The sequence below is a fragment of the Struthio camelus genome, chromosome 1 (genome assembly GCF_040807025.1).
Source record: "Struthio camelus isolate bStrCam1 chromosome 1, bStrCam1.hap1, whole genome shotgun sequence".
Classification (NCBI taxonomy): domain Eukaryota; kingdom Metazoa; phylum Chordata; class Aves; order Struthioniformes; family Struthionidae; genus Struthio; species Struthio camelus.
The window spans coordinates 17,723,802-17,750,826 of NC_090942.1; the positions used below are offsets into that span (position 1 = coordinate 17,723,802).

Sequence of the window (27,025 nt, forward strand, 5' to 3'; positions counted from 1 at the left end):
AGTGTACAGGCACTTAGCAGTGTTAAGGCGATGCACAGGAGATTAAGTAGTACTATTGTGCCTGATTTCCAAGGACTTCTCGCCCTTACCCCTCCAGAATTGTCCTCTTATCCAAATAAGTAGAGAGGAAGTGAAAGTGCTCTTGATGCCAAGGCTGGAGGTGAAGGCAATCACTGGGGAACGGACTCCTGCTCCAAGCTACTTAGGCCTCTTTCATTAAGTACTCAACCAATGACAACAAGCATTTTTTGAGGTACTCGTCTATTATTCCTTACTCTAGAAAGGCTCACCTCTTCCTTCATTTTTTTCCCCTCTGTTTTATTTTCCAGATAGTAGCAAGAGGGGTAAAAACGCATGTCCCAGACTAGCTGATAGGAGCAATTTCAGAGCTAGAGTCTGTGAATGGGTGGCTAGCCAACAACTCTCAGGCTTTTCCTAATAGCTGATGGTCTTGTTTCAAGTCCCCATTCCCTACTCCTGCAAATAGAGGAAGGAGAGAAAATCAGGGCCTTCTGTTTTCTGAGCGAACGATTTAAGAGGGCAGTGACTCAGCCCTCTCGCTTTTGCTAAGACAGCTTGCTAGAGAGTTGCTCAGCCTGTGCATACACACACACACACTTTGGCATCTCTGTGTCCAGAAGCACAACTTTAGGTAGTTAGATTGACTTCACATATTTCCCGGGTGACTACAGAGATGTTGCCCACATAGGGCTTCACATATTTCCCGGGTGACTACAGAGATGTTGCCCACATAGGGTTTTGCAGCTGCGTAGCTCGGTGTAAGCCTGTCAAAGTTAGCTGTTGAAGACTAAGTCCCGTGATTCTGAAGCGAGCGTGAAATCGTGATCTAAATGGTAAATTACCAAACCAAACAAAACAAAACAAAAACCCTTCCAAAAATTGAAAATTATTTTCTGGGTAGCATGAACCTTACTGTTCATGTAAACAGGCACTCAAGGCACGAATTCTGTTCTGCTTCTATCCAGGGCAGGACCCTTGTCAGTGCTAGCAGGCATGGGCTGTTTCAGAGGATGCTGCAGGCCTCACTGCAGCTGGTAGGGCGGGATGAGACTTCTTCCTGCTGTTCTCTTGTAGCCAGTGAAACTTTCCTATAAAGCAGGAAAGCTCCTGCTCCTGGCAAATGTGTATTTAGTGTTTTGTTATTAAAATTCTTCTTACCCTCTATGCACTTCTAATCCCCCCAAAACAATGCTGAGCTCTTGGTTGCTGTGGTACCCTTTGGCATGGAGGACCTCGTGTTCGTTCGTCATGGTGTACAGCTGCTTGCACTGAACTTGCTTCTGCTGCTGTTCAGTGCTATTCTTTATCCTGCACCACAAATGCAGAATATCACAAGTGGTGATCAGCTTATATGAGGGAGTATGCTGGCTCTTATAGCCAGAAACAGATAGTGCATGCGGTGTCCCATGATTCCTAAGAGACTATCTTTTCCATTTAAAGATTCTTAAATGCCAAAAACAGCATTATAGACACATGTGTGAGGGATTGACAGAATCGGGGGGGGTTGTGTGAACTTTTGTCCCTTGTATTTAAAACTTGAGAAGAGGTGTGATGAGAAGAGGGGTAAGATGCCTGCTGCTGAGCTGTAAAGGCTTCTTTGTGCTGAATCATCCAGGCTAAAAACCATCTCTGGCTCTCCCCTGCAAGCTGGCCAGCGGCTGCTGATGGCCCCTGGGGTTATAGCTTTTGTTATCCTCCAGTCAGCTGTGGCATGAGGTGTCTGGGTCCTCTCTGCATAATGCCAGCTGTAAAGGGTGGGGTGGGGGGGGTCTGGATTTGTATTTTCTTTCTTTTTCCTCCCACTTCTGAGTTTTCTACCTAAAGATGCAGCTGATTTGCTCTGGATTGGGGCCGGAGGGCAAGTCAGTATATGAGCAGCATGGGCTTAATGCGAGTTCAGGCTGACACGGCTGCAGATGTGAGCAGTGGGCGTTGCAACCTGCATGGCAGGGTGTTTGGGAGAAGAGCGAGGGGACACTGCAGTTCCAAAGTCAGTACGTCGGTGTGGCTTTTCATTATCTGAAATGCAGGGGGAAGCAGCTGTAGACTAAAACTTTGTCCTCACAAAGTAACCTCCCCACAAAAGGAATAACATCTACCTCTTGAATTGCTAAATTAGCTCGTGCTGCAGCAGGCTTCCCACTTCATTGGAACTGAGCCAGGCACAACAAACCTCAGCAAGCTTTCGGCAAGGGGCAGGCTTTATTGAGATGGAGCAGTTCAATAGGCAGTTTCCATAAGACCAGGCTTTCTGTGGAGCCTCGAGTATTACAGAGCTCCAGAAAACAGAGAGCCTAAAAAGTGAAGTCTCACATTTCCCTCATTTTAGTGAAACTGAATGTGAGGTACTTGTCTTCCTTTCCTTTGTTAGTCTTCCCAGGCAGTCTCAGGTGAATAGAGGAGACCGAGTGCTTATATCAACAGTACTTGTTGCTCTCTCTGGAACTACATTCTTCAGGCACAACATGAGATTCACCAGGACGTGTCCTAGACCATGGAGCAGGCAAGATCAGAAGGGTCTCTTGCTTTATTTACAAAGTTATGCCTGGACACTTTTTGCAATGTTGGCAAATATGAACATACTGTGTATAAACAATGCACTGTCATATCTGAACGGGAGGAGGTTTAGTTCGCAATAACTTGGAGAGGTGCACACAAAACGAGCATACTCTTCCTGCTCCAAGGCTAGATTTAAAGCAAGTAACTGATCAGAAGCCGCATAAGCCGCTAAGAACAGTGAGATGGGCATGGTCAAAATGCTGAGGCTGGTCATGACTAGGGGTCAGTCTGGGTAGCTGCGACCCTGAAGAGTAGGCAATGATGTTGCAGCATTGTGCAACAGTGTAGCAAACTCAAGGCAACACCTTGCCCTATAGGAAGGGCAAGCGATTTTATTTTAAAACATAGCTGATTGACTCACTCATGCTCTTATTCTCCCGCCCACATGCTCACAAGCACCAGGATGGGGTATCCATGCCATCTGCCCAGCACATAGATGCTGGGGCATGCATATATATCTTTGCAATGATTTGCAGGACAAGAGATGGTGCCTATCAAGTTATTGTCATGTCTCCTGGGCTCTGCTTTGATCAGTGACCACACGCTGGTTTTGCATCTGCCCTTTGTACCCTTCAGGAGCTGATAGTGACTACTCTTTCCACCCTGTTCCAACTCCGTGAGTCATCAGCATTTACTCCCTGTCCCTTTTCTCCTGACCCGGCTATCCTGAGAAGCTGTGCGTGGTGTGTGCTGGGATCTTGATGACCTGCTCATCTAGGGCCCATCAACACCTGCCACTCTTACACCTTTTTTTAATAGTCTCCTACCTTTTGCTCCTTCTGGTGCTTCACAACAGACGTTGCCATTCCTCCTCTAGTCTCACTAATCTTAAAATGTGTGTTGCAGCTCTCTTAACAGATAGAGTTAAATCTGTAAAAGGAATTTACTGAATGAATTTTGTGAGAGATTCTGTAAGAGATTTTTAGGGGGATTAGGCTCACGGACATTAAAAGGCAGGAAAAAACCCAGCTGCTTCAAGGGAGAAAATGAGAAATGTTTTTGAGAACAGCTTTCTTATCTATGAGAAAGCAAAAGCCCCATTTCTCTTTCTTTCTCACACCATCTGTGTTTGTTAACTCTAACTGTTTTAGAAACAAAACATCTCTTTTCATGTAAGCCAAGCTAACACAATTCACATAACCATCTATATATGTACAGGGGCTAAGTAGGGAAAAAAAAAAAAAGGCGGCTTTCTTTTAAGCTTCTTCTAAGGTTCAGAGGCCTAATAAAACATTGCCTGAAGCTCTCCACAGTTTATGAGTAGTACAAGGCCGATAATACATGAATATATGTGGACATCTTGGATCAGACCCATCCAGCTCAGTATCTTGTTTCCAGCTGTGGCCATGTGAGAAAGCCTGTAAGAATAGCAGGGATTCCTCCTCATACTCTCCCAGTCGCTAATCATTCTCAACATGGTTTATATGTGCTTAGTAACTCTTAACAGATTTCTCACCTGTTCATTTGCCCTTAAATCAAATTTTAACCTCTCCAACATCTGTTGGCGAAGAGCTCATTTGGTGAACTGACTGTTGCCTGAAGTGCTGCTCCTTTTTATTTGTTTTAAAGCTGCTTCTCCACTAGTTTCTTTTAACAGTGCCAAGTTCTTATATCTGATTCTGCCAACAGTTTTGGCCATGTGGTAACCAAGTGCCAACTGTGGACTGTCCTGGGGGAATGCAGGTGGTGAAAGAGGGTGTGAGAGGTGGGAGCCCAAGGCAGCGTGGGCCATGCCAAAGGCAGGGTGCTCCAAAAAGATCCTGGCTCCATGTAGCCGTGCACAGGTCTGGGTTCAGTTTGTGCAGCCTGACTCACATACAAAGCATAGCCTTGTTCCCCACTCCAAATAACCACTGCTTCCCTTCGTCCAGTGTCCTGAAGGAGGATGAGCATTGGTTATGCTCTACCTCGTGTATCCTGGTCTGGGTCTTCTCGAGGCCCAGGTGTCGTCTCTGTTACGGAAGTGCTTTGTGGGTGCTGCTCTGCACGGGGGTGTCAAATGGAAACCAACATTAACAATAGCATTTATTTGGAAAGAAATACTCCACTTTCAGGTCAGTTAGGTACAAGTACTGTTTTTCCCAAACTATGTTAAGTCAGAGTTTCTTTAGAGAGACTCTCAAGCTCTTTAGCTCTGATTTCTACTATAAGACTTACGTGAAGTCTGACTTTGTTTCTCCATCAGGTAGCATGTGGCAAGGCACATGTGTTTCCCACTCCAGTGGCCGCATTATTAAGTGGCTGTCCAGCAGATAAACTGTTCAATTGACTGTATGTATTAATCACTCTTTAAAATGAAGATCTTCTTCTCGGGGTTTTCAGATGCTACATCTTACTCCATGTTTCTTACTTATATACCTCTCATAGTCCAAGCAAAGAAGCTTCTAGTGGCAATGATCGCTAATTCAGACAAACAGAAATGCCAAATGTGTAAAAAAACGTGTTTCCAAACCTTCCTTTCCTTCCTTGCCCTTCAGTTTGGGCAAGTTAAAAATGCTGGCACTTTGAGGTTAAACAATAGCTGCCAGGGAGACCGCACCACAAATAGGAGTTTGAGTAAGGACAAGTTGCCAGCTACGTACATAGTTACGCAGCACTATGGGCGTCCTCCCTGCACTCCCTCACTTGCAGCAAGGTGAGATACGTTTAATTCAACTTCTTCACGGACGGAGATGCCATTGCATCTTGGGTGCCTAATACTGAAATTAGCAGCACTTACATGCACTTTATCGTAACGCTTTTGTTTCTCCCATACAGCAGGCAAAGCGGATTATACATATGCATAACTGACTGTGTGTGATATCTCTTTTTGGTTCCAGGAGTGGGTGTGGGAGGTAAAGCCACTTCTTTGCCCTCCTCCTCCTCACCCCCAGATGAAGGGTGAGTCAGAAGCCGAGAGCGAGCAGGCTCCAGCCAGCCCCGCTCAGGCTCCACCGTGGGGAAGCTCAGTGGAAGAGCTTGAAAAGGCACCCGTTGGTCTTGTGACAATCTCTGCGGTGAGTGACATCCCTCGCAATGACTCACAGTGGCAGGCTGAGGCTGTGGGCAGAGCTTCCCCCGCTTCAAACACAGAGATGGGAGGAAAAATGCAAAAGGATGTGATGGGCGTTGTTGCCCCCGGGCAGCAGCAGGTGGGTACTGAGGTGAAGAAATCCTCTCAGCTCACTGCTGTGGGACTGCTCTAGTCTGGGACTAACTTTCTGCTAGGACCAGAAAGGCCACGATCTCTGCTGGAAGGGTGGTCGCTGTGACTCTGAGTACTGGAGGAAATAATTTGGAGAAAGAGGAATGTAGGGCTTTGAGGGTTCCTGTGATATGACAGAAACGAAGACATCTGGAGAGTTTGGTATCACCTAACTTTGAATAGGATTGCATTTACATTTTATTTATACATTTAACAGAAAACAGGTAATTTAGCTGTAAGATATGTTGTAAAACAACAGTAATATAACATAGATCATACATTATGTAACATTTACTGTCAGAAAAACTCTGTGTACATAAGCCTCCAAAACACCATGCATGGATAGTAAGTGTGAGAGATTGCTCCCTAGCTGCTGGTCCTAGGGAACTCGGGAAATTCTGGCAGCAAGTGATTTTTATGAGTTCTTTCACGTTCTTCTGTTTCCTGTAAACAATTTGCTCTTGATGTAAACCATCAGGAAATGCTATGACGCTGACAAATGCTCGAGGCTGTGCATAGTTCATGCCAAGCTTGACTTCAGTGCTGTGGTGGGGCTGCTGGGACTTGGGTCTACCTCTGTGCTGCTGCCTGTGGCAAGGGCAGAAGGGCATATAGCAACACAGGCTACTCTGGGCAGGGCTCTTCAGCTGTCTCGGCTGTCACGCATCCCTTCCTCAGACTCATGGTGCTGTCCAGGACAGGTGCAATGTTGTACTCGTCCTGTACTTGCTACTACTCTTTCTTCCCAGCGCTTGACTAAAGATCTATCTGTCCTGAGCATGAGCAAACCTCCAGACCATACCTGTGTAGCAACCTCTGCAGGGGTAATTTCAATCCTGTATTACTCTTTTGTAGTCTCCTTTTCAAACTTTCAGTCTGCATTTGACTTTTTACGGGCAAAGCACAGGAACATCTAAAAGATGCTTCTGGGATTGCAGTAGGAGTCAGGAAGGGGAGTGGGACCTTGTATATTATCTTCATTTTTAAAGTATTTTATCAACTCCAAGAACTGGATATACAGCTTTTTAAAAGCACGGATTCTGCTCTACAGAAAATCCCATTACAAGGGACTTGCGGAATGTGCCACAACTCAGTTTACTAAGTGGACAATCAATACTTTGATCCTTGAACTTTTAGACCATTTTCTATTGTCTCTACTTTTAAGCCTCAGTCTAAAGCCTATCACAGTCAAAATAATTCCAATTAAAGTGATGTGACCACGAGTCGGTGCAAGCAGGTGACTGTGGGGAAGGGTAGACTGTCTCGCTTCTGCTCGGCTGCTGAGCAAGAAGCCTCTGATCACTTCACTCTGGTGGCTGAATAGCAGCAGAGTCCTGTTGAAAATCTGCTCTTTCCCTTGTGTAACACTTTACATCTAGTTTGATCTGAAAAAATCAGATGTGTCTGATTTCCAGTGTCAAGATTATTATAGAAACTGTTCACGGAACACTGCAAGGATAACCTCCATAGTGGTATAGTTAAAAGTAATGTCTTTTCTGCTAACAGGACTATTGCAAGAGACAGATTTTCATCTGACAAATGTCAAGAGACAGATTTTCATCATTTTCATCTTTTTTTCATTTGCCTTTTCACACTAAGGCCATAATTTCACAAATGCTGCTAACTACTTTCTGAGGTAGTCCTAGTTGATGCCAGCCACTAGGGCCAGTCACTGGCCCTAACGTTTGCATGACGGTGACAGACCAGATCAGGGACCCAAAGTGGCTCAAAATGAAGCTCGCAAGGAAAAGAATAAGGTTGATTTCAAGGTTCAGTTCAATGGATTGATTCCCCAGTCCTGGTCTCCTGTTCTCTCCGGTTCTCCATATTGTCAGGGGCAAGTCAAAGAATGATACAAGGGGAGAATGAAGAGCAAAATATGTGTGAAACTGCAACCTAAACTATAAAAAGATAGAGATGTTCGCTCTCATTGACTCTTCTTTAGTCAATATAAAAATCCTCTCTAAGCCCGCAACTATTTTTATACTCTTCTTAAATTGTCACTTCCCTTCTCTCCAAAATAATCACCAAAAATGGAGGCGATAACAGTGCCACCGCACAGAGAAGAAAATGAGCCCGATGCTGCGACTCTGTGTAAACGGGCCAACACTTCTCGTTTGAGAGCCCAGCCTTGCTCCCCCTGCTACGTTAGCTGGCCAGCAGACTCTGGAGGGAGAAAATGTTTAATTTTATTTTCCGGATTTCTTGCTGCAGGCAACTTGTACCACCTGTAGAGACTGGAGTGGAGCTCTGGGCTGTTGGAAAGCAATGAGGATTTTGAAGCTGTGCTGAGTAATCCTGGGGGAGGCCCAGCAGCAGCCTGGCTTGCAAATATCATTTGAACTGGAACAGTTTTATTTACTGCTCAATTCCTATATTACAGTGAAACCCTGGATGGGATGAATTCTGACTCGCGGCTCACAGGGATTGGAAGAAAACGTTCCAGCCCTTCACTTTGTATATTCCCCTTCTGTGCCATCTGCTGTCTGTTTTCTGGTGGCAGAAGGACCAATGACAGTGGCTTTAGGCCCACTGCAGATACATTTTCAGGTTTGGTAGCTGGCATTGGCTATTTGATTGGAAAACAAAAGGAAGTGCTAGGCTGGCACTTCTGAAGGGTCATGGTCAAATGGTCCCGGTGAGTGATGGACTGCTGCTACCAAACACAGACACCAGCACCGGGAGCTTGTTGTTCTGGTGCTGATAGCAGCACCCAGCTTTTGCTCCAAAACTTGGCGTCCTAGGGACAGAACTTTGAATCTTTTTCCCAAAGATATCGCAAGAGTCCTGCTGGGGTAACTGGATTAAACGTGGCTGCCAGCCCAGCAGTGCACAATCACTGAGCAACGTATGGGAAAGAAGGCCTATGTTCCGGTGTGGGATAGTCAAACCCCAAGCCGCAGTATGGGAGAGGAAGTACGTCTCTGAAGCAATTGCTATTTGTCCTTAGCCCCTGCAGGTGAGTGTGATGGAGCAGGATGGTACAGGGAAACACCAGATGACCTATCTGTACAGAGGTGTAGATTTGTACTTCCTCCCCAGTACACCACCACCTGGGCGCCCACGTGGCTCTGGGTTTTTGGAGACGCTTTTGGTTGTGCAGGTCTGTGCAGTCCCTGCTTCAGGGCCAAGTGCAAAGTTACTACAACACTAAAAAAAATAAGAAACAATTGAATGCTCTCGAACAGCAGAAGTCTGCAGTTCGAAAAGCAACATTAATTTGTCAAAGGTTCCCATCACTCTCAGAGTACAAAAAAAAAGGATACAGATGAATGTAGAGGCAAGTGTGACATGTAGTGCAAGGTTGTTAATTTGGGGTATGAATTTACATTTTGGAGTTTGGGGTGAACCTGAACTAATGGATTTTCTGCTTTTGCTGCCCTTTCATTTACAGAATAAACTGCAGCAATCAGTTGTTATTTTAAAGATATGAGCATTTTTGATCTGAAGTACTACAGTCTACCAGAGATTTTTACTTTTTTTAAGATTGGTTAGTGTTATATTTTGAGTAGGAAGCTTCAGCTTCACACCAGTTCTTCCCATGGCCTTACTGTGCTACCTAGAACGTCTGCCAAGTTAGACTTTCAATTGAGAGCCTCCTCCACTAATCTCTACGGCTTTTATCGAGATTTTATTATTGCTTACCTTACTGTGAACTTTGAAAAGGCTTGGGGAATATCTGAAGTTGTTTTAAATTATTTAAAGCATCGGTAGGATGCAGGTAAGCATGCGTTGCTCCCTCCATACCCTTTGTTTTGTTTTGTTTTGTTTTCGGGCAGATAGGTAACGCAAGGGACCTGGTGACGAGGTGAGCTGCCCATTCCCAGCCTGGTCCACACGTGCCTACAGCAACCACGGCGGGAGGCAGCACGGACAGCATCGCAGCAGAGAATGTCTCCAGACAACGGCAGAAATAGCAGCGTCTTGAACACTAAAGTAGGTCTTCAAAGCAGGCAAAGCAGCAGGCAGGGACGGGAAACGACCCATCATCCTCCCTCTTCTGTCCGTATATCTTGGCACAGGCAGCTCAAACGTCCAGGCCAGCCTCGGGCAAGCAGGGCCCGGGTGCCCTCACCCACGGCCGTTTCGGAGGGACACAGGGGAAGAGCTAGCTCTGAAATTTCCCCAGGCACCTGCCCCCTTGTTGGACTTTCTCTTTTAAAGAGGCCTCACCCACTACTGTCAAGCACACACAGAACCTCCTTTTAATTGCTATGGATTTCACTCTGGCTTGTGCCCTGCGCATTAGCGGAGGTGCCGGTGCCTGCCCGCTGCAGGCACAGGGGGACAGGGCAGGTCCGGCCCGCAAGAGAGCGACGACAAACGCCGGCTCCAGGGCCCATCTCTGGCGATTGGAAGGAAGCAGCCAAACAGGAAGACTTCAGAGACCACACCTCTACGCTGCCGTTGCCCATCTCCCCTTCCAGCGCCAAACATGCATGTTTTTGGAGCGCAGAGGAGATCTGAATACACTGAGGTCAGTCCTTTGAATGAGATGTGAAAGCAGAGCCCTCCTCTGTCAGCGGTGCCTGAGGCGCGATGTACAAAACCCGTAGCGTGTCCTGAACAGGAAAATAAGCCGACATCCAGATCACCGTCTCCTCTTTCAGTAGACAGCTTCTACTGCCCATCCCAAGACTGCAAACTGCCGTCGGTAGTAGCGGTGATGTTTATCCATGTAGCAGCTGCCCCTCTGGTGCCTGTCTCCGCCTATGAGTCCCAATGGAGACCAGCAACCAGCTACTTGGAGCTGGTGTACTTGGTCACGGCCTTGGTGCCCTCGGACACCGCGTGCTTGGCCAGCTCCCCAGGGAGCAGCAGGCGCACGGCTGTCTGGATCTCCCGCGAGGTGATGGTGGAGCGCTTGTTGTAGTGTGCCAGGCGGGACGCTTCGCCGGCAATGCGCTCAAAGATGTCATTGACGAAGGAGTTCATGATGCCCATGGCCTTGGAGGAGATGCCGGTGTCTGGGTGGACCTGCTTCAGCACCTTGTACACGTAGATGGAGTAGCTCTCCTTCCTGCTCTTGTGGCGCTTCTTATCCCCTTTCTTCTGGGTCTTCGTCACAGCTTTCTTGGAGCCCTTTTTCGGGGCAGAAGTGGACTTCGCTGGCTCCGGCATCTTGAAAGCTCGTTCTCTAGTGCTTGCAGCTGCTCGGAAAGAACACCAAAAAATCAGATTCTTTATTATTCCTTTACTGAATAATTTTACTGAAAGATGGGAGACTGACTCAGGGGAGGAAAGAACAACTAAATGCAGAGACAAGTGACATCTCTGACGTGTGAGATAAATGCCCCATGACCTACTGCAAGCATTTCTGAATTGCCAACAAGCATTGCTCTCTTATTTGTGTACATTTTTGTATTGTTTTCTGTTTAAATTCCCATGAAACTGGCCTTGCTAACATTGCTGAACATAGGCCTACTTGGTAAATATGGGCTGGGGATAAACATGTTTCTGAGAACATTGCAGGAATTGGTCCTTGCCAAAGAAAACAATGTTTGCAACATGGATTAAACTAAATCTTTCTGGAATGGTCTGGAGACAGTTGTAAGAGATCACTGAAGCCACCTTTATATTAGATTGTCTGAAATTATTTTACACAGTTATTACAAACTCCAATAAACTCTGTTTTTTTGCTTGTGGGCAGAAGTTTATTTTGTAAATGTTTGCATTTCTGTGGCTATTGTCTTACATCATATATCATAGTGGAACATAAAAACAATCAAACCTTAAGCTGGCTAGCTGAAGTACGGGAAACTCCCACTACTCAAGTTAGCTAGCAAAAATACCAAAGAGTAGAAAGCTGAAAGGAAGTGGCAAGAAGCACCTGGCATGGAACCAGGAAAGTAGATAGAAAGGAAAAAACTAGGTGCTTTGGGGCTTCAAGTTGACTGAGAGAAGCTACAGGGACTGAAATGGTCCCTGCCATTTGGTGCTCTCTGCTTTCGGGAAAGCGGGTCTCCTTCGGCCAGTTTACGTCAAAACTTCCTGATTCTGTCCCTGATTTTTTCCTTCACTAGGCCATAACTTGCCGAGCCGTGACCTTTTGCTGACTGCTGTAATCTAGAGGCACAGTAATAAAGAGACAGTATGTAAACGGGCCATAAAAGTGGATGCCTCCTCTACACTGCAGATTTAAATGTGTTTTACCACATGTGTCCAGGGAATAACCTGGCCTTTTAATATGAATGGTTTTGTGCTTCAGAGGACACTCTGAGCGTGCCACGGAGAGGCAAATCTTCAGCCTTTTGCCCCCGATCAGCTTCCAGCCTCGTCCCAGAGCACCTCTTTCAAAGAGGGCCTATGAAGTACGCTCTGCTGGCTAGGAGAGACTAGAAGAGAAAAAAAGAGCTTGAAGGCTGATGGTACATGTGAAACCGGACAGAGAGTAAACAGGAGAGAGACCTCCGGGGCTGGTGACGTCTGGGCTGTACGCACAGACCCAAAGGGACGCCTGTGCCAACCTGCGGCACCCAACGATCGCTGCGGGCTCAGCGCTGCTCTCTCCTCCGCGGAGGAACGACACGGTGCCCTTTATTCTGGCCTGGTTTCTCTCATTATTGCCCACATTTGCAATCAGTCAGACAGGCAGTATTTGGAAAGAAAACGTAATCCCATACAAACTCTGCTGCAACAAAGCGTATAAAAAGGTCCCCTTGTTCCCTGAAGGAGCGGATGCCTAACAGGCTGGGGCTGGATTCATGCGCCCATGTCTCTGCTAACACCAGCCTTCTGCGTTCAGATTGTACGAGAAACCTCTGTGGCTACAAACCCTCCGTTTGTGAGGTGGTGCCCCTGGCAAGGGCGAGCTGCTGATCGCCCCGAGCCAGCTGCGGACTGTTTTACCTTACAAGGCATCTTGCAGCTGGGGGGTCTGTCAGGTGCTGGGAAAAAGGGCAACGCTGAGCATTTAAAGTTGGGGTATGCTGGGCAACAGCAGGAGCCGCCCAGCTGTCGCGCTGGGGCTGTGGAGGAAGGACTCCGGGCTGGGCTTAGCTGAGGTCCCTCAAACACACAACTGCATGTCCTACCCTGGAGCTCTGCCACCAGGCACTCGCTGGGCACGGATCAGTGCAATGACCCGAGCGACACGGCAACAGTCCTGGAGCCGCTCTGCGTCTTGAGCAAAAACTCTCCTGTCTGCCCTCCACCCTCGTGACAATCCTCCAAAACGCCTGCTTGTTTAAAAGCTAAAATGTGGCACTGACGTCCTTAATATTCAGGTTTTGCTCAAGCAAAGCACTTTCTTCCATAATGTTAATGGTAGTTTTGAGTTTGTGAGGCCTAAGAGATATGTTCAGATTTCCTTTGCTTCATCTTGCAGAAAATGAGTATTTTGTCAATCTGAAATGGGATATTTTGCACTTAGGCTGAAAAGGACAGGGTACAGGAAAACTTCATGAAAGCAGAGCACAAGAACACAACAAACTTCCTCACTGCACCAGAATCTCAAAATGCCCATGACAAAAGCAAACAAATGCTAAAAAAAAAAAATTAAAACTAGATAAATAATACATATAAACCATCTTCAAGTCCCTGGAATAGTCGGCATCCTAGCCTAATGCATGGAGGATAGGAAAGAAAACAGACTGAAAGCTCTTGACGCTTTCTTTTAATTGGTTTTGCTTTATGAACATTAATGTTTTTTGCTAGTTTCAGGAAGTCTGTATTTTTATCTGTATGTTTTATCTGTATGTGATTATACTAGCTAGTGATCACAAACGAACATATTTTACTGACTCTCTCTCAAATTAAAAGACAAACAATTTCACAGAAAGTGAAAGGAGACGGGTACACTGGAAGAACAGCTCCCCTTCAGGTGGACTCACAACGTGGCAAAGACTCACGGCTAAGTCTGAACCAGATGGGAAAATACGGACAAAGACCATGCCCAGTGATGCATCAGATTTCTAGAGAAAAATGGATTCTGAGCCTTGGCACAGCAAAACAATCAGTTGGAAAATATGAATAAACAATGTTAAATAAATCATAGAAAGGTGCCCCAGGAAGGAACCTCCAGAGCCTCCAAACTCTGCCTTTTGAGGATCAGGTACCCCTAGACATGCCCTGCTAGATTAATTTCTTCCTTCTACTTGAAAATCTCCAAAGGTACAATTTTCACAAGCTCTTATAATCCGGAACCGGACGGAACTATTTCTTTACCTCTGCCCCCCTCATTCCCTTTCTGTCGTTCTTCACAGTGGAGGATTTGACATGCTGAATCTTGAAATGACCTGAAAGTGCTGAATGCACTCTGAAATGCTGAGATCAGCCCACCTAAACAGTTCATTTTCTTCCTTTGGTAGGCCTCTATCCGGGAAACAACATGGGGAAAAATCCTCTCCTGGTTTTGTTTGAAGATATTCTTTTCAATGGAAAGGCATTTTTCCAAGACAAGAAATAACTGTGCACTTCTTTGCCTATGATACTGAAGTTCAGAGATTAGTATGAAAGCTTTAGTGTCATTGCTTTCCTTATTCTTTCCCTCCACCTATTTCCTTGCAGCATACTGTTTAATGGCTAACTAATGCCTTCTTTGGGAACAGGCTGTCTTCCTTCCCCTTTGTTTGGACAGTGCTTAGTACAAAGGGCCCTGATTGAGGTTGCTAGGTGCTAAATAAATAATGTCAATAATGGCCTACAGTAGCACCACCAGTTCTGTTAACAGCGTAAGGTACTCTACAGACAGGCGCTGCTCTTGCATAAAGATAAAATTAGCAGGATTATCCCCAAATTGTACATCAGGAGAGTTTATTGATGTAAAACTAGGTTACCTTTAAAAAAAATGTTTTTTGATGAGAACAGTTGCTTTTCTTTCTTTTTCTTTTTTCTTTTTTTAAATGAAAACCTTCACGAGTTTAACAGTTATTAGTTTTTATGTTTGGAAGTGCTGCCATGATGACTGACTTTTTTACTGTGAGGGTGGTTGAACCCCAGACCAGGTTGCCCAGAGAGGTTGTGGAGTCTCCATCCTTGGAAATATTCAAAACTCAGCTGGTCACGGTGCTGAGCAACCTGCTCCAGCTGACTGGGCTTGAGCAGGGGGTTGGACCAGGCAATCTCCAGAGGTACCTGCCACCAACCTCCACTCTTCTGCGATTCGGTGACTTCTGAAAGCTGAAGCAGGGTACCTAGGTCCTGAACATGCTTTATGAGTTGTTTTCCCCAGATGGACCTTTTCCATGGCATACTGCAGCCAGGGACTCTCCCAAAGACCCCTACTGAGGGAGACCGCACTACACCATGGAAGATGTGGGTCAGCCAAACATCCAGTTCCCTGGGAGGCAGGGACAGCACATGCAAGAAGAGGTGTTTTGAAGCATCAAGGTGACATTTGGAAAGTTTCAGGGCTCTGAGGAAAATATTTGCCATATTTTTGCTTTACAGCTACTTTTTGTGCTGTGAGTCAATCAATTATTTGTGCTGGCGTTTTTTTTTCCTTCCTCAGAAGCATCCTCAGAAAAACAACAACAAAAACAACCACAGTATTCTTCTAGCCAGTTCTAAGCGCTAAACAGCAGCCTGTCTGCTGCTGTCTTCCACATCTAAGAGAACCAGAGCAGTAAGGAGTGACAGATGTATCTTGCTTTGTGTTGACTCTCCTTTCTTCAGCATCATTAAAAGGAAAATGAACTGAAAACGTATTTATAGATATAAATCACTCCAGTCTCTCGGATCTGAAATGGGAGAGTAGTCCTGCTGAGAAATTTCATGTGAAGTCTGCTTCTATCTCTGTTTTCCCTAGGCCTAGTATATTGACCGACAGATAGACAGAAAAGCTTCTTCAGTAATTTTTTCCATTATTAGCCTTGCTGCTAAGTCTGTAAGACCAGTACCAAGTTAGCGTCAATGGTGTGTATGGAGGACAATGGGAGGACTATCATCTGTCATTTTGGACTACTACTCATGCAGGGGTGGAAATGACATTCAGTTTTTTTCCTTTTCTTTTTTTTTTTTGCTATTAAAAGCTGCCCTTGCAGTGCTGAGCTCTGTGGTATCCCCTTTAAATCCCCATGACCACTGGGCTGCTCTCTTGTTTTAATTTACTAATCAACCACAAAGGTTACATTTCTATAACCAGCACTTTGTTTCTATGATGTTTAATGAGAAAACAAACATCTGTAGGAAAAACTCAGGCACCTGCCAGAAAACATCCCAATTCTTCTGATATTTGTGAAACTTCTGACTATCTATTTTAATCCTTGTTACAGTAAACGAGTGCCAGTTGGGCCTCCTTATTTGTTCTGCTCCTTAAATACGAATGTTCTGTTAGGTCTGCTCAATTATTGTCCCTTTCCTTAACTTCTCTCGCTGTATAAAATCATGAAAATCTGGATTTAATCCTGCACGGCAAGAAACTGCTACTCTTTGTTTTACTAGCTCTCCAACACAAAGAAGGGCAACAAATGACAGAATGTTTCCACGGAGAAGAAAGGGCTTTTTAATGGGTTCTTTCATCTGCTCAAAAACGTTTCTAAAAGCACAGACTGAAGATCTGCTAAATTCCGTTTACAAATAGCCAGATGCCAGCAAGTGATGGTTGTTGGAACAACATATTTCTGCAGACTGCAAGTTGTCTCCCTCTTATAATGTATGGCAATCTACCTTGAAGTTATTAAACGTGAATTCTCTCAGCCAACATGTACCACTAAATAGTGCTGAGAGAACAAGCAGATATTTTATGGTTGTTTGGTAGCAAGCTTAGCCTAGGTAATGAAACGACCAAAATGTGATGATTCACAGTGAGACATTGGTGATGCTTCTTCATGTGAAAAACCTGAAAGTCGTATTTTAGACTGGAAGGAATTTTTCTCTGTGTTTCTTATCTAGCATGTGATGATGAGGTAATATTTGTTTTCTTCAGAAGTACTGAGGAACATCTACCAGATTAAGGTAAACAAATGTGAAATGTCTGTTTTCTTCCAATTATGGAGGGGTACACGGATCGATTTCAGAATTCCAGGTTTCTTCCCAGGTAACGGAACATTAATAATAACCCCTCCAGCCACAATCCCATGTATGCTGCTGTATTTTTACATGATTGGTCTTGTGAGGTTATTATTTAAATTCTATTTGGGTACATACATGCAGTTGTTACGGTGAAGAGATTTATGCCTATGAATGTGCTGGACCACAAGAATATTTAGAACTGAAGGTGCCTCTTATCCCTTAAACTATAAAGAAATGCTACAAACTCAGTCCCTGCTGCAGGTATACTACATTCAGTTTGATCTACGGTTTCAGAAGTACAGGCAGAGCACTGATCTGCACTGGCATCCTAACTCCTTGACTGCTCCTTAGCATCATTGCTTGCATTAACATATTCCCTGGGAGTTCAGTACTTACAGCAATCTTTTCTTTGCTTTTCTTTTTGGATTTTTCCATTTATGATTTTAGAAAACACATTTTTCAAACATCAGCCACAGCTGCAATTTCTTGTGCTACCACTGCCAAAGCTGCAAACGCTTCGCAGGATTGTGGAGCTATCAATCAGAGATGCTTATGCACAAGGCAAGAAGCAGGACTGTAGATTAGAGATGTCTGCAGGGAATATACACTGAATTTTTAAAGAAAATAAAATCTTATTCATGACCCAAGGCAGAGCAGCAGAGAGACACAGTGCTGCAAGAAGAATGACTGCCAGGAGACTAAATACTGCTGTACTTATTCTGATTAGTCAATGGGAGTTTAACGTGGGTCTGCAACCACAAGTATGATGTTCAGAGATCGATACCCTTTACATGTTTTAAAGAGTACATCCAGTACTGTAATCTGCTAAAATTACACTCCAGTCAGCTTTCTCACAAAGAGTGCCAGAGTTTAAGAGAAACATTTATTACTGTAACTACACTCAGAAAATACTCAGTGCTAAATCAGTCCTTATGCATGCAACAGAAATGAATTTATATTCTTGAGAATACAGATAGGCTAAATCTGTAACTCAGCCTCAACAGAGAACACAACCAGGCTCACGCTCTTCCTGGGGTTTTACTCCAGGAAGGCATAACCTTAACACAACACAAACCTCAGCGCAAACTTCCTCTCCAGGTGTCATAGTTATCAGGATTTGCTGCTTCTGCCACAAATCCTTTCCCTAAACAACCTTTCCCTTCATATCCCACTTGGAGTTATCTGGAGCCACTGGTCAACCTGTCAACGGTAACTCTGTACTTTAGTGCAGGGTTTCGCTGCTGTCCTTGGAGTAATTCAGTGAAGTTGCTCTGAACACACAGCAAGGTCAGAGCCTGCCAACCACTTACAGGGAGATGACCTCAAACAGAACTAGAGCAATTCTGCTTTGCAGGAAAAGAAGCACAGCATCGCACCAGATCAGCTACGTGGCAGCAATCTGTCATTTACAAAAGCATAGATGATTGGAAAGGGGTGCGAGAATAAAAATCAGAGGGAACTGGGTTCGGGAATATTAACTACACAGTGCATATGAGAAAGGTGCATTGCTTATTGCATGACACCTTATGCAACTGAAAGTGAAAAATGCAGATTCAAAAAAAATCGCTCTGTGCCTTGTCAAATATGACAATCGCTTCATCTTTGACCTCATCTTTTCAGTTTCTCCGGGAAACTAGAAGATCATATACTCACCGAGTCTGCTCTGTCTAAACACTCCCTTTTATAGGGGAGCCACGGTTTCTAAACTAAGTAATAATAATAAGCCCGAAGAACTGCTGTGACATTTAAGTAAGCTATTCTTATGGATTTTATGGAATAATGGAGAACCACCCAAATCCTAGAGACTATTTTCATTGATGTTGAAAAGGACATCCATTCAAAAGGTGCTATTTCAGCCATGGTCAAAAATATGAAGAGTTACGGACCGATACTTGCAGGCCAGAAGGGAAGAGCGGGTGTGAGCAAGACGGTAAGAAGCCCCAGGAGGTGAGAGTTGTTTCTGAGTTATGAGAGACTTATGTGAGAACCAACACAGACATGAGGTGCACCTTGTCCTCCTACCAGCCTCCATCCCCAGGTTTTGGTGGGTTTCTGTGACCTTCTACATTGCTATAGATCATTTGCGTAGCAAAAAGGGGCCTAGAGCAACGAGCGTACTCCTACCTGTGGCTGGGAATAGTATGTAATGGATGTAAAAACTTGCTGAAGTGGAGACTACGCTGCCAAATTAGACTGAAGATCATACCAAGGTCATTAAGGCTCTTCAGAGTTGCTGTAACAGGCACATCACAAGTATTGCCACATGTTGAAAAGCAAGACTTTTCAACACCCTTCATGCCGGATATACAGGTCTAATACAGACATGCTCAACAGAACGGGGCAGTGAGTATCTCAAACTCACCCCCTACGTGCAGGACTTATGAAAGCAGAGCCAAGTGAGGATGTGATGTGTGCAGTTTTAATCCATCATGACAGACATTCCTCCTAAATAAGTCTCTAAGTTCAGCTATAGCCTTCCAGCAACATTACCCATGTCTCTCCCTGTTTCAGAAAGTACTGAAAATGATTAAAAAAACATTAGAAAGCATGAAAACGTCAGGAATACATGAAAGCTGCTTTATCATTGATGTATAGGTGCTGGGGAATGTAAAATGTAAATGCTGGTTTCATGAGTTATTCTGTAAACCAAACAGCCATATTCAAAAGTACTGCATGCCATGCCACAAGCTAAAGGAGAGTGAACGGCACAGTTGTTATAGGATACTGAAAATACTGTAACGTGTGTATTAATAATAAATTTGAGATATTCATAGCAATTTTACTGTAAGCATCTCGAAGCCATGAAGATGTCTGACTATTATCGGAGCCTGTGGGGAAACAAAGATTAATGTCCTTCCCCAGATCTCACACCACTTGATAACAGAATCATGAATACAATCCAGGACTGCTGACCCCGTTCTCTGCTGCAACCACTGGATCACTTTACCATAGCCGGAGAGTCATCCGAGTGCTAGAGGTCAGCTCAGAAGCAGGAAAAGAGAAAGCCTACTGGAGAGAAGGAGATGAGGAAAGCATGGCTTGCACAGCCGACAAAACAGCTAAAGGGAGAGTTAGCTACTAAATAGCTCAAGGGTGAACACTAAGGAGACAAGAGTTGTTTAAGGTAAAAGTAAATTCTCGCATAAGAACTAACAACAATTTAAAATGCTTAAAATGTTTATGGGAAACTTACTTACACTGGAAATGAGAAGTAGGAGCCTCACTTAGCTCCTTTACTTTGAAGTACAGGGGAGGGGGGCATGGAGGGGAAAGATGAAGAAATCCAAATCTTCCATGGTTAAAGATGACATCTCATGAATTTTTGAAAAGGCTTTTAGGATACGGCTCCTGCAGTAGCAGGCAACTGGTCTGCGTGCTCCAGACAATCCCTTTTTGTTGTATATTGCTATGCTACTCAAGATCCATTGCCAAAATGCACAGAGGTCCTTCACTTTGCATTATTATTCATTTTCTTTATTCATTTTTTTTTCATTGATCATTCCTTCTTCTTCTCATACCTATTTTAAGTGCCAGGAGGTGCAAAGCCCCAGGAGGTTTGATGCCACTTGGTCCCACTGAACATGTGATACTTGTACAGAGACGAATAAATGCCTTTGAACAGCCACAGGGTTGAAAAGCTTGTAGTTTCCCACAAACTCTGAAAAAAATGGGTTTCAGTCCAGTTCAGCCCATGCCCAAATTCCAAACCATACCAACTGTCTGTGAATGCTGTTTTAATTTAGCTCGAATTGTCATTTGCATTGTGATAACACAGCAGTTAGTTAGTGTCATTATCAAGAGCAGTTAGGGTGCTAGTTGCTATACTGATATGGGCTAAAAAAGGCACTCTCCCTTCTAAAGATATCAAAGCGTAATTAGGGACACACCAATATTTACATCAGGCAAGGGTGCAAAGAGCTCTCTGCTGAAGACTCAGCTGCAACCACTAGACTAGAAGTGAAGAAAACGGGTTGGTGGACAAAGTGATGCTTTGCAGTCCTTGCTGGGAAAGCAGCAGTTAAACAACTAAATATAAGGCTTGGTTTTCAAAATAAAAAAGGGTTTTCAGAGGCAGCAGACTTAAAATGTCAGGTGAGTGCCATATTATTGGTACTACATTGTTATTTCAACCATCCATGGCTCCATCCTCCTATGCTCACTTTCCTCTTGAGGCTGCAACACGTTTAGTTTTCCCGCTCTTACGGTTCCCCCACCTGCTCCTTCCTCATACGCTCCTCTCTTTTCCTTCTCTGCTAGTGTGTCTGTTTCAAGAGATCTTGAGAGATGTTTTTAGATCTTTACTGGTGACTCCTAAGTCTTTCTTCTTAACTAGAGCTTTTCTGTCCCCATTATCAACCAACCAGGTACAAAGAATAAGAAATGGTTAGAGTTGGGCTGAGGACCCACAATCCATGAGAAGAGAGACTATAGGAATTAAGTCTGGCATGGGAGCGAAAGAGAGGTGTGACAGGAAAGGGGAGACAGCTGCAGCATTTGTTTCTGAATCTTCAATGCATTTTAAGGCTTATATCCATAAAGAATGGAAATAACCAAGAGTTGGGTATGTTCAGCCAGCTCATGCCAGATTGGGTGCTCAGCGCCGTGGAGCTTGCTGCCCCATGCCTTGCAACGCCCTACCTGATGCTCCATCATTTTTCAAGTTCCCCAGAGGAGAACGTGTCACTTCTTCCTCTCTGCCAACACTGTAGCAACTTTCTTACCCTTCCTTCGTCCACATTTGTAAACTGCTAATTTCAGTTCTTTGGTTTTCCTCTTTCCTTCCTTGATTCTGCCTGACTTTGAAACAGAGAAATAAGGAGACCGATAAGGAGACTCTTATCAATTGCATCCATTGTCTCTCCTTCGCACAAGGATCTTGCTTTAAGCAGAGAATTCCAGAGTGGTCTCCCCTGTTGCCTCCTCTCTGCCCTCCCTACACCTCATTTCAGCAATTTCCTTTGCAAATATGTAACCTTACTTTCTTTCCAAGCCTTCTCTCACTTTCTAGGGTAATCTGCATCCTTCTTTTTGTGACTCTGAATAACTTCCTGAAGATGCATTTTCAGTTCTTCCTACTCTTTCTTCCATTGACTCCTGCACAGTCTGTATTTATTGTGTTGCCATCTTTGTATTTTGCTCTCATTCTATCTTCACAGCCTTTCTCATGCAATATTTTTTGCTTGACAAACGTCAGTCTACTACATGCAATCTTCTTCCTCACAAGACACAGGGTTTATAAGGAGAGGTTTTACGTTCCCAGAGCGTGTCCATTTTTTTCCAGTTATATCTGTTAGTCTAATGCAAATATCACCTCTCCTGACAAAACTCTTCCCTCTTAAATCCTTGACCTTCATGGCTACAACCCCTCAGTTCCTTTCTCAGTGCACACCTCTTGCACTGATTTCCTTGGGGAAGGTCTTCTCCCTTCAACTGATACATCTTATCTGACCAAGTGGTACATGTCATGTCAGTGATGGGTCCTCTACAAGGAGAACTCTCTCTTCCCTGATCTTGGAGTGAGCCAAGTAAACTGCCAGTTTTCAAACAAAAAACGTGTACATTTCTTATGTAATAGACCACCTGTGCATTTTCATTGAATTTGGGGAAAAAAAGCTTATTCTACAAGGATTTTTAAGGATGATTGGAAAGATAAACAATCACCCTGACAGATCACATCGTCAAGAGGGTCTGTGAAATAATATGACAAGAGTGGTGATTAACTCTCACCACAAAGGAAAATGTTGAGTTGATGTAGGTGGCGTATAAAATCCCCCACTCTCTTTATGAGTCAGGTAAGATGCCAGAAAGCGGAGGTGAAATTCGAGGGATGGAACTGTTTTCACTCCAGCCAGCTAGTAGTATGATTTTTACAGGAAAAAAATAGTTTAAGTACTAATTTTTTTTTTACGTTGTCTTATTTAAATAGCAAAATCTAGCATTTGCCCTTGATCTCCAATGACACTGTTTGCAGTTGGTGATAGTCAAGGAGAAATGTTATTAAACAACTCCACTCCGCCACCTCCAAGGTTAAATTAGCATTTTTGGATAACACGTCTATTCTTCTGTCTCCCACCCAATGCATATGATTCTACAGTCACATCTCTCTCTCTGTCTCCAGAAAAAAGGGAAGCTGACTAGCCAAGATCCCAGTCTTGTCCCACACAGAGCCCTTTTCAGAGGCAGAGCTTAGCTCTCTAAGAAGGGGAAAAGCATTTCATTCACGATAGCTGCACAAAAGTGGCTTAACAAATGTATAAAACAAGACCACTGAGAAAAAGAAAAGCATTTTTCTGCTCTTTCTTTGGATCAGTCCAGGATCCAAAGGACAGTTTTAAAAAAAACAGTGGCGTCCCTTACCTAAAATTATAGACTTTCCATTGCCAAAAATCGGAAATTTAGAAATGTGAAGAAAATGCCATTATCTCCACAAATTCATGGGTTTAGGGGGCTTGCGATCATTCCCTGGTATGTTCAACGGGAGCATAATAACCACTCTGTTTACAGTGCAGCCTGAACAGGCTGCTTTTTTGAGTCCATTTCTGCATTTAGGAACATTTTCCATAGACTTAACTCTTCAGTCTATCAGCTATGTGTATCTGAGGAAAGGCAGAGAGCACCATATTTCAGGTGCTGAGAAAGATGCAATAGGATCAGACTATCAGCATGAGTCACTTCATTGTTACAGCTGGAGAGTGGAAGATCCGGAATAGAATACATATCTGTATGTACACGTGCACATATATGTAAGCATAAGCCAGGAGAAAGGATGCAGTAGGATAAAGAGCAAAAGGGTAAAGGAACAGCGCGGGGAAAAAAGCCAAGAAAAAGGTGGAGTGAGGCAGCGGACTGAAGTGAGATTTCAGAAAGGAGAGAGCAAGACAGGATGTAAGAGCAAGGACAGAAGAGGGGGGAAAAAAGGGAAGGAGAAAAGAGAGAACATATGAAGGGGGACAAAAAGGAGAGAAAAGGCATGAGTGGACAAAAAGCAGAGAGAAGGGGGAAGGTAAAGCAAACCAGCACAATGTTTTGTAAGGCAGAAATACTGAATCGTAAATAAGACACAGAAAAGAGAGACATGGAGGGCCATAAGACGACAGACAGACCTTGCAGAGCAAGGAAGACGTGAAAAAGCGGTTGGAGAAAAAGTCACGTGCTAGAACAGCACTGGTGAAAGTCACAGGTAAGAGGTGCTGCTGCTGCAATGAGGGATAGAGCCAGGCTGTGGCAAGTGAAAGGCTACAACTAAGGAGAGTAATTGCCTGAAGGTGGGAACAAGGGATAAGACCATGGAGAAGATAAATGACACCATTCTACTGGGTTCAAAATGTTTTCATGTTGCCTCCTTTTGTCTAAAATGAAAATCAAGATGGTTATTAAAATCGTCACTTAGATCTCATATGTGATACTTTAAGAAACTAATTTTTTCCAGTACAATTCTTCTTCCTCCTGCTTCTTTCCCAGTGCTGGATTAAATTAGTCACTGTACACTACCCAGTTATACCTCCCTGTCAGGAAATAAAACCTCAGACACCATTAAGCTAAAGCAGACCTTGCTCTCTGGCTCTCTTTGCACATACAGGCTGTTACAGAAATATTTCAGCAGACAAATCTAGATTTCCTGCAGCTCCAAAATTACTATGATTGTATTTGGTATCATTAGTAAGATGAGGAAAGAAACAGGAAGCAATCAGGGGTGCATGCTTACAGAAAAGGCTTTTCTTCTGGCTTTCTAATTATTAGGTCTTACCAGTATAGAAGGAAAAAAATTGCTGCTGGATAAATAAACCGTCATTCCTTTGCATGTCAAACAATAGGAACAAAGGAGTGTGGGATGGGCATTCATATTATCAAATTCTTACTGTGATTAGCATGTGTTCAATGTAATAAAAAAATAATCAGGAAAGAACATGCTATAACAAAAATAACATGGAGGCTATACAGTAAAGCCCCAGGAAGATCAAACAATGTTCCCAGGGAAGCACCAGCCTAAGAAAGCAGAGCTTTATTAGTAGTAACAGAAGCAGCATATGGAGATGAATGAAACCATATTTGTAAATGTGACATGCAATTGCACACTCTCGCCTGGCTTTCATTTTTCACAACCTGACTCAGCCTCCACACGGATCCACTCCCCCATCTTTTGATTCATAAATTCTTGATCTCATAAAAATAAGAAGTTACCGTCAAAGACAGCATACGTGCAAAGGGCACGAGATGACGTGAAACACGAGCCTGCTGGAGGGCACAGAACATGCGACCAATCCTCGCCCTGGGGACAGAAAAACCTGGGGTATAAAACCACAGAAGTCAGGACCGTTCCGGCCGGGGCTGGGCCGCAGAGGCCGTTCCGCTAGAGGCACGCCATGAGGTACCCGCATCTGTTACAGCGTTGCATAACGCTGCTCACGCTGCACGACAGCTGCCCGCTCCGCGTTCCCCGCACCTCCAGAGCCGAAGGAGGGGGCACGCGGGGAATGAAAACGAGAAGGGTCTCTTACAGCACGTGCGCTACCTCTCTCCAGCCACTGGGAAAGAGATCGCGGCTAATTAACAGCCAGCGGTGCGAAAGACAACGAGCGCTGCACGAGCAGCGCTGTGTAACAGTATACGCTCACTACGCAGCGAACAACTCCGCAGGGCTGCGCGCACGGCGGAGGGAGCCCGCCGGCCCGGGCGCGCCGCGGCACGTGCCCGGCTCCCCGGCGGCCCCGACGGCGCGGCAGCTCCGCGCGGGCCCCGCGCGCGGCCACAGCAGCGCAGCCACCGCCGCAGCCCGCAGCCCGCCGCCGCCGCGGCGCGGGCCGCGCAAGGAAGCGCGTAAGGCAGCCCGCGTACCCCGCGCTGCAGACTCTCCCCGCTGTGCGATGCAGTGTAGCAGAGGGCAGCACCGACCGCGCACCAGCAGCCAGCACAGCACGGACGATCTTGCCTGCCAGGCGTCTGGGTCCCTCAGGGCCGAGCTCCCGGTGCCGGTGCCGGTGCCGCGCACGGCAGGTGCGTGCGGGGCGCGGGGGTGAGCGAGAGCCGGGCTGGGCCGAGCCGAGCCGGGCCGGGCCGGGCCGGTCGCTCTGCGGCGCCGCGCTGCCGTCGGCCGCGCCGGGCGGCCGCCCACAGGCCGGGCCCGCCCCCGCCTCTGCGGGCTGCCCGCCGCCAGCGGGCGGGCGGCCGGGGCGGGGCGGGGCGGCGAGGGCGCTGCGGCGGCGGCGGCTGCGCAGGGCGCTCGGCGCTTGGCACGGCGCGGCGGCCCGCGGAGGAGGCGGCGGCGGCGGCGGCGGCGGCGGGGGGCATCTGCTGCCGCCCTCGGCGGGCGCCGCGCGGCTCGTTGGCGGCTGAGCGGGGCGCGCCCGGCCCCGGCGGCTCTCGGGCAGCGGCGGCGGCGGCCTGGGCACGGCGGGCAGCGTGGATGAGAGTTTGCTCCGATTTCCGTGCAGGGTGAGTGCCCGCCGGCCCGCCTCTTCCCTCCGCGGCCTCGGCCCGGCGCTCGCCCCCGGGGGGGGGCCGGGGGGCACCTCGCCCCCGTCTCCGGCGGCGCTGCCGTGAGGGCCAGGGTGCCCCCGCCGGGCCAGGGGCTGGCCGCCACCGCCCTCCTCCCCCCCACCCCCGTAGCTTGGTCGCCTTTTGTCTGCTGTACGCGGCTACGCGGGGGCGGACCCCCCCCCCCCCGTTCCTCCTCCCGCGGCCGAGGGCCGGCTCCTTTCGGTGGGGCTGCGGAGGGGGCGGCCCGGGCGGGCGGGGGTCGCGGGCAGCCGGCCGTGGGGCCGTGCTGGGACCTCGGGCCCTCGGCTTACAACCTCCCCGCGCCGTCGGGGGTCGCGGGGGGGGTGGGGGTGTGCAGCCTGGCCGCCCCGCCGGGGAGCCCGGCGCCGGGACGGGGGGAAGCGGGGCGGGCAGGAGGCTGTAGAGCCTGCTGCGGTCCGGTCGGTGTCACGTCTTTCTCTGCAAGCACAAGCTCGTCTCGGCTGGTGTCCCTTGCTGTAGTTTGAGGGAGCTCTCTGGGGCGGAGGGTGCAATGCCCCTGTCGGGCCGGCCCTTCTTCTTCGTGTTCCCATGCAGCTGGCTTTTTCCGCTGTAGTGTTTCCTACAGCTGCTTGCAGGGATCTCCTTCCCCCAGAGGCGTGAGCCGCTGCTCTCCTTACCTCCTCCTGCCCTCCTTAGCCACGCTGTCCGTTCAGGTGTCGGCTTATTTGTAAATAAGAGCGAGCTGGTACTGTTACTTCTCGTATGAGGTATGTTATCTTGCTCTTGTATCTTTAGGTGAGCCTAGTTAAATTAGGAGCTGCCACAGGTTCATTCTAAATAGCGATCAGC

At 46.3% G+C, this 27,025-nt stretch overlaps 2 protein-coding genes across 8 annotated transcripts in view; one reads left to right on the forward strand and one right to left on the reverse strand.

Annotated features, from left to right (window-relative positions):
• Positions 1-5,922: 5,922 nt before the first annotated feature.
• LOC104138377 (histone H2B 5) lies at positions 5,923-26,917 on the reverse strand. 5 transcript variants are annotated; one of them, XM_068930970.1, is made up of 3 exons: positions 25,553-25,657; positions 24,899-24,986; positions 5,923-10,914 (listed from the first exon to the last, which is right to left on the reverse strand). In XM_068930970.1, the coding sequence occupies exon 3, from the start codon at positions 10,883-10,885 to the stop codon at positions 10,505-10,507; it is 381 nt and encodes a 126-aa protein (XP_068787071.1). In that variant the 5' UTR covers positions 10,886-10,914; positions 24,899-24,986; positions 25,553-25,657; the 3' UTR covers positions 5,923-10,504. The 5 variants fall into 5 exon arrangements, with proteins under 5 accessions (XP_068787071.1, XP_068787096.1, XP_009664229.1 ...); XM_068930995.1 differs by having other exon boundaries at positions 24,899-25,002; positions 25,553-25,630; XM_009665934.2 differs by lacking the exons at positions 24,899-24,986; positions 25,553-25,657 and adding an exon at positions 26,854-26,917.
• Positions 25,063-27,025, forward strand: part of GRAMD4 (GRAM domain containing 4) — an 86,405-nt gene continuing 84,442 nt past the window's right edge. The window contains exon 1 of one of the 3 annotated variants that reach the window (XM_068930898.1): positions 25,063-25,085. In XM_068930898.1, coding sequence (XP_068786999.1) covers positions 25,081-25,085 — 5 coding nt within the window. In that variant the 5' untranslated portion in view covers positions 25,063-25,080. Of the gene's footprint in view, positions 25,086-25,595; positions 25,712-26,026; positions 26,150-27,025 lie in introns of those variants that run through there. The other 2 variants (XM_068930908.1, XM_068930890.1) reach the window with 2 other exon arrangements.